General features: G+C 46.7%; 1 protein-coding gene across 1 annotated transcript in view; it reads right to left on the bottom strand.

Moving 5' to 3' along the window:
• The window catches only part of flvcr1 (FLVCR choline and heme transporter 1), a 54,406-nt gene extending 52,343 nt beyond the window's left edge, over positions 1-2,063 (bottom strand). Inside the window, exon 1 of the mRNA XM_069931326.1 lies at positions 1,387-2,063. Within this exon, the coding sequence (XP_069787427.1) occupies positions 1,387-1,974 (588 nt within the window). The 5' untranslated portion in view covers positions 1,975-2,063. The remainder of the gene's footprint in view (positions 1-1,386) is intronic.
• Between the last annotated feature and the right edge of the window lie 4,996 nt (positions 2,064-7,059).

Consider the following 7,059-nt stretch of genomic DNA (forward strand, 5'->3'; position numbering starts at 1 on the left):
TGCCCCTATTAAAAATGTGTCTAACCTGTTGCCTTCTCTGTCCCAACCTCCCAACCTGGCAATAATTAAGTGGGATGCACACACCAAGGCCTAAGATCCCATTTCCTTAGGGAATGCCGATGAAGAAACATCCACAAAGGCTGCTGCTATCCATGGACTCCTTGCCGCCTATTCAGATAAACAACTGCTGAATAGACTGGCCCTGCTTGACATGGGGAGCGATTAAAAATTCAGAAGCCCTGCAAATCAAATTGAACTATGGAAACACCAGAAATCCTGAAACTTGCTTAAGGACCACCCCTGCTGGACATGTTTATGTTCCTGATGCATTTTTACCTGCTTAATTATATAAAGGCAGTCCATGGGTTGATTTACAGACAACCCGTAGTAATGTACCGGCAAGCAAGTAGAATGGAGTCAACTTCCAGTTCGAGTGTGGTTGAGTATAACTTAAATTCAAAAGTGACACCTCCCCCCGCGTGCTCCAACACGGTCCCCCCCCCCCCCCCACTCACTCCAATGTGATTCCCCTCCCGCCCGCTCGGACGCAGCTACCACACCTCCCGCTCGCTCCGCTGCCACCCAGTTCACTCTGACGCGATCCCCGACCCCTTGCTCGCTCTGACGCGGTCTTCTAACAATGTGCTATTCTGAGAACACTGGCTGTCACCTCGTAACTTCCAAGGGTTCACTTCTCCTGTTTGATCCTTGAATTGTTTTGTAAATATAGTGAACACAAAACAGAATATGTTCCCTATATACTCCCTCCCCCCCACCCTTTTGTCAAAGTAATCCTTTATACAGTAGCTTCCAGCACTTAATGATATATGGAGTTGCCAATAAAACTGATAGGATTTATCATTTTTACTTTATGGATATAGTAGTCAAAGACTGGCTGAAGAACTCTAACCTGTTTTGCTTCGAGATCAATCTTAGATTTGCTTATGTACAGTACTGTATTATTATGTTAAGATGTTCTAGTCTTGGGAAATGTTTTATATACATTGAAAGGTAAAAGATATACTGTATGCTATATAATGCTGAACTGTCGACTGTATAAGGACCATATGTACTTGTTCCGACTTGAATACAAAGACAGATGTAGGTAACGGAACTCGTATTTAACCCGGGGACTGCCTGTACATGCAATAACACATCTGGGTAAGGGAGGAATGGTAGGTGTGGCGCGACAAACTGGCACCCTCATCTGTGCAAGGAAACCAAGTGCCCTCCGGGTGATGGGGAGGAGGGGATGTGGAGAACGGCGGGGCGGGGGATGGATGCTGACCCATCCCACCACCGCTCCAACCGAGCGGACCGCGGGCGCCCCCACTCACCCCCCCCCCACCCCCGCCCGCGGCGAGGCGGAGGAGGTGGAAGCCCTACCTGATTGCCCAGGACGGCAAAGGCGCACGCCGTGGACACCTCCCGCGGGCCGAACCACACGGAGGCCACTCGGGAGGGCAGGCCGAGGATGAAAATCTGAGCGACGGCGCAGACCGTCTGCGCCAGCATCGTCACGCCGAACAGATCTCGCCTGACGCTCGCGATCTTCAGCCACGCGCCGATGCAGTTGAGGCCGGAGCCGAGCAGCGCCGCGATCCTCAAGCCCCTCTTGTCGAGCAGCCAGGCGGCGGGGAAGATGAGGGGGATGTAGGCCAACATGTAGACCATCGACAGCCAGTCGACCTGCTCGTAGGACACTTGGTAGAAGGCGCTGAAGATGTTGGCGATGATGCTGTACTGGATCCACTGGAAGGCGTTCACCATGGAGTACAGGCTGAACACGGTCAGGATGAGGAACCGGGTCCAGTAAACCCGGCACTCGATCGGCTTCACGCCTCCCGTCAGCATGGTCTCCCTCTCTTCCGGAGACCGCGCGCCTTTCACCGGGTGGTCTCCGACGTGGCCATTGATGGCCAGTGTTTTGCTGCCAACAGCGGACGGTTCCGTGGCTCCTTCGGCACCTGCCATTGTCTTTGACGGTCAATGAGATGGACACCTCTGTTCTAATCTGTGCACGTGCCTGACATCCCTGCTGGGGGTGGGGGGAATGAGAAGGCACTGTCCTCCGCCTGAACTGTGCAAAATGTGGGAACCAGCAGCCACCTCGTGATCGACCGCTCAGTGAATGAATCTCGCTGCAACCGGCCTGTCGACGGCTGACGTTTCCTTTCGAATGGTGCGGTGGTGATTGACAGCCGCTTTGGGCGAATCGAACGGGGGGGGGAAACGACACGCAAGACCTTTAGCCAATCAGCCGCCAAGGGCGTGGGCGTGCTGAGGAAGCGAGGGAATTCATTGGAGAACGTGGAAATGATCAGTTGCGAATGATTTGACCAATCAGAGCAAGCGGTGGAAGGAACTGGCGATCTGTCCCAAAGGATGAAGCATAATGCTGATTTCAAGTAAACGAGATTTTTAAAAATGCAGAAACAGCATCAATCCGTTTGATAACGAGGGATTTTGTATTTCTTTTGATGCTAATTCAGTTTCAAGACCTAAACTACCGCTTTAGGCTTTGAGTGAGCCCATTGCAGAAACGGAACATATGACATCCTCCTCTGGTGAGATTAAGAAGTGTTCATGTCACACTTTGCTGGACACACTGGGCAACAAAAGTTTTGCTTCCTGAAGAAGAAAAAAAACGAGGATTATGATCAAGTTGATCACAAAGATAATTTCAGATTTGCTGTCTCATGGAGGATTTTGGAGAAACATTCAGTTAACTTTTTTTTTAATTAGCATGTTTAATCACATGATGATGCCGACACTGACCAGAAAATGTTTTGCCGCTGATTTTCGTTTGTCCACAGCATCTCGTGTCGGTTTCCTACACTAGACGGCCAAGATGATACCGCTTTTCCATGGTTGCAGCGTCCTGGAGAAACCTTTCACCCTGTTGGTCACTAACTGGACCAAGATCAGCAGGGAAGACGTCCAAGTGTGAAAGCAGAAAATGATTTTCAAATGACACGCTGCACTTCATGATTTTCTAGGCTTGAAGTAGGCTTAAAACATGGCAGGAAGTCACAAAATAGGTTATATCCAAAAAAATATTATGTGATAGGAAAATTTTAAAGGAATTTTAGTGATCAAAAACCCAAAATCCATAAAGTACACCCCAAAGTCTTCAGGAAGCAAAATCTTCAATGTCCAGTGAAATGATCAGCATTTCATAAACTGTGCAATCTTGTGTAGAATTTTACTGATAGCTTTCAAAATCATGTCAAATTAAATACTTATAGAGCTTGTGTAAGTGCACTTGTGTTTTTAAAATGGTTTTTAGGATAATGCGTCAAAGAACATTACAGCACAATGCAGATGTTCAGCCCATGATGTTCAAGGTATATTCCTTTATTGACATGATGACAATAGTACAGAAGCTGTCATGTTACATAAAATTGCCTTCTGCCTGCCATAAGGCAGACAAAATGTCTGTCAGCCAATGCTGCTTACAAAAAACATTAGTGTTGGACAGCGTCAATTATAGTAAGAAAGGGAACCAAAATAGAGTCCCTTCCGAGTCAGAGTATCCATGGAATCATCTCCAGTGCTCCCACAGCCTCTGCAGCTGCATATACTCTTGTTCAGTTAATTGACAACCCAACTGCAGAGCCAAAGTTCAGGACGCCTTCAGCACCCGAAGCCTTTCTGGAGTCCTTCTTGCCCTCAGCACGCTTTCAAAACTCGGCAATGATACCAGGTTCCTATGAGCCAGTCTCCAACAGCCTACAACCTGAGCAGGTGTCCTGAATGCATGGATCTTTCAGCTGATAAGCCCCTTGCTAGTTCACTGTTGTGGTCAACTCTTGTAGGGTTGACTCATCTGTTTCTCCTTAATTGAGGATGTACTTCCTATTTCTGGTGCCCTGCACCAGACCACTGCTACCTCAGCCTTTTGTTGCCACTGCCAAGCACAGGTGCCACTATCTTGGCACAGACCGCTGCAGTTGCAGGATTTTCCTTACAAACACCATTGGCTCCTTTAACATACCGTTTAAAGCCCGTACAAAGCTGCTGGAATCAGGACTAGGAGTTGAACCCTTTGGAGTACATTATGTCTCCACTCTATGCTCTCCCAGGTCTGCACCAGCTGCAGTGGAGCCATTACAGCAACTCGATGGTGGTGCCAATTTTTTGTGCCAATGTATACAAATCTATATTCAACAAACTATCTCACACCCATAGCCCTCTAATTTCCTTCCATCATTGCCTGTCTAAGAGTCTTTTAAATGTCCCCATTTGTATTGGCCTCCACCTATGCCACTGCCAATGCATTCCAGGCATCCACCATTCTCTATGTAAAAGACTACCCCTGACATCTCTCCTAAGCTTTCCTCCCTTCACTTTCTACAGATGTCCTCTAGTTCTTGCTAGTCTTTCCCCAGGAAAAAAAATGCTAGCTGGCCACCACATCTATGCCTCTCATAATCTTGTAGATTCTCCATCAAATGCGATTGTATTCTGTGACCCAAAGTGCCAAAATGACGCGCTCATGATTTTTAAAAAAAATATATACTAGATTATTTGTTTGCAACTGAACAGAAAGAATAAAACTTGAAATACAAACTTGCATTTGCAGAGCTCTGTGAAATTTATATAATTAAAACTATAGAGTTGAAAAATTATAATATGAAATAAGCACATTTTTTTAAGCGTCTGTGCAACGATGACATTTTTTTGGATGAATGACCTGTACTAATTTAATTAACTTCATGTTTATTTTTTTCACTACCCTGAACAAAATAAATATCCTGCCTTATTCCCAAAATACACCATAAATTATACAATATGTATTATTAGTCATTTTTCAAAGACTTATCATGGCATCATTGTCACATTTATTACAGATAAAAGCAAAAGGTTACAAAGGAGCTGGACTAGAATAAGTAGATAGTCAATATGGTCATGATAATTTAATGTGACAAAAAGGCAAGATTTGGTGTCCTGTAGGCAAGGATGGAGACCTGCGTGGAAGGTCACAGAGATACCAGTCTCCAGCGTAGTGAGATTCGGTCCATGATGGTCATCAGATAAGCACAGAACCGGGAGTTGAATATGTGGATCCAGTGAAGAATGAAGTATAGGAGAGGTCCATGGCAGGTCATGGCGATTGACATACGTAACTGTGGTAGTGAGAGCGCAAGGCTCCACTGGTATCTGTGCATCAAGGTGAAGATGGTGCGAAGGACATGGCAAGAGAAGTGAAGAGAGCAAGAATAAATGCAGTGCAGGTACCTGGGATCCTGGTGGGGACCAAACTGGGAAGCTTGGTACCATTTGGAGGTGGAGACAAGTAGGCAGGAAGGACATGTGGCTGTAGAAGTGAGTCTGGGTGACTACATAGTATTAGAACTTGAGAGCAACAGGGAGTGCAAATAGGGAGGAGTGAGAGAAACTCACAAAACTCCCTATGAAGAGAGGGAGTTCTAAGCGCACTTGTATGTAATGGGCATGTAAGTTCTTTGATTCACAGTCCAATCTCACTTCTCACTCCTCCAAGTTCTCCGGTATCAGGCAATTCTTATACTGTGCACAGAATTTATTATTTATGAATTTCACCAGGCTTTGATGCTTGAAAGTTAAACGGTAAGTGCTTAGAAAGATTCTCGTTAGTTTTCAGAGAGATTTGTTGCTCGTTGGGCACACACAAACTGATTCCTTCCAATCAGTCACTTCAGTAACTTGCCGAAGAATCTTGCCACTCATCAGGGTGTTCCAGATGATAACCTCTTTCTTTCAGGTCACCACGGAGTTCCTTTTCTGTTCCCCTTATCTCAGGCAAAACATTATACAGTCAGCCATCTCCTCTTGTATGGACCACAAGGGCTTTGAACAGGCTGAACTCAGAATTCACAACCTGTCTTCAAAATGGGGTTTCAAACAAGCTGCAAGCTTGCCACGTTGCAGAAACCAGTTCTCTCCACCCCCCCCCCCCTCTCTCTCTCTCTCTGCTGGCAAAAACACATGACCTTCTTAGAACAGAAAACTACATTCAGACATATTGCAGTACCGGACCCAATCTTCTGAGTTCGCTCATCTGTTGCTTTCCAAAACAGTAATCCATTACTCCACAGCATGTCCAATTAACTTGTGAAGTCCTTCAGCAAAGCAGTTTCCATTGTCTTTACAAAGGCACTGGGAGCCTGGACTCTCTGGCTTGAGCAGAGTTCTGGCATTTTAAATGAGATCTATATTGTGAAGTGTTAGTGTTTGTTTGTGACCCCCCCCCCACCCCACAATTTATCTCCTTTAAAACATATCTCTCTTCTTTGGCTTGGCTTCGCGGACGAAGATTTATGGAGGGGGTAAATGTCCACGTCAGCTGCAGGCTCGTTTGTGGCTGACAAGTCCGATGCGGGACAGGCAGTCACGGTTGCAGCGGTTGCAGGGGAAAATTGGTTGGTTGGGGTTGGGTGTTGGGCTTTTCCTCCTTTGTCTTTTGTCAATGAGGTGGGCTCTGCGGTCTTCTTCAAAGGAGGTTGCTGCCCGCCAAACTGTGAGGCACCAAGATGCACGGTTTGAGGCGATATCAGCCCACTGGCGGTGGTAAATGTGGCAGGCACCAAGAGATTACTTTAGGCAGTCCTTGTACCTTTTCTTTGGTGCACCTCTGTCACGGTGACCAGTGGAGAGCTCGCCATATAACACGATCTTGGGAAGGCGATGGTCCTCCATTCTGGAGATGTGACCCACCCAGCGCAGCTGGATCTTCAGCAGCGTGGACTCGATGCTGTCGACCTCTGCCATCTCGAGTACTTCGACGTTAGGGATGAAAGCACTCCAATGAATGTTGAGGATGGAGCGGAGACAACGCTGGTGGAAGCGTTCTAGGAGCCGTAGGTGATGCCGGTAGAGGACCCATGATTCGGAGCTGAACAGGAGTGTGGGTATGACAACGGTTCTGTATATGCTTATCTTTGTGAGGTTTTTCAGTTGGTTGTTTTTCCAGGCTCTTTTGTGTAGTCTTCCAAAGGCGCTATTTGCCTTGGCGAGTCTGTTGTCTATCTCGTTGTCGATCCTTGCATCTGATGAAATGGTGCAGCCGAGATAGGT

Source organism: Narcine bancroftii, chromosome 4, assembly GCF_036971445.1.
Source record: "Narcine bancroftii isolate sNarBan1 chromosome 4, sNarBan1.hap1, whole genome shotgun sequence".
In the NCBI taxonomy this organism is placed as follows: Eukaryota; Metazoa; Chordata; class Chondrichthyes; order Torpediniformes; family Narcinidae; genus Narcine; species Narcine bancroftii.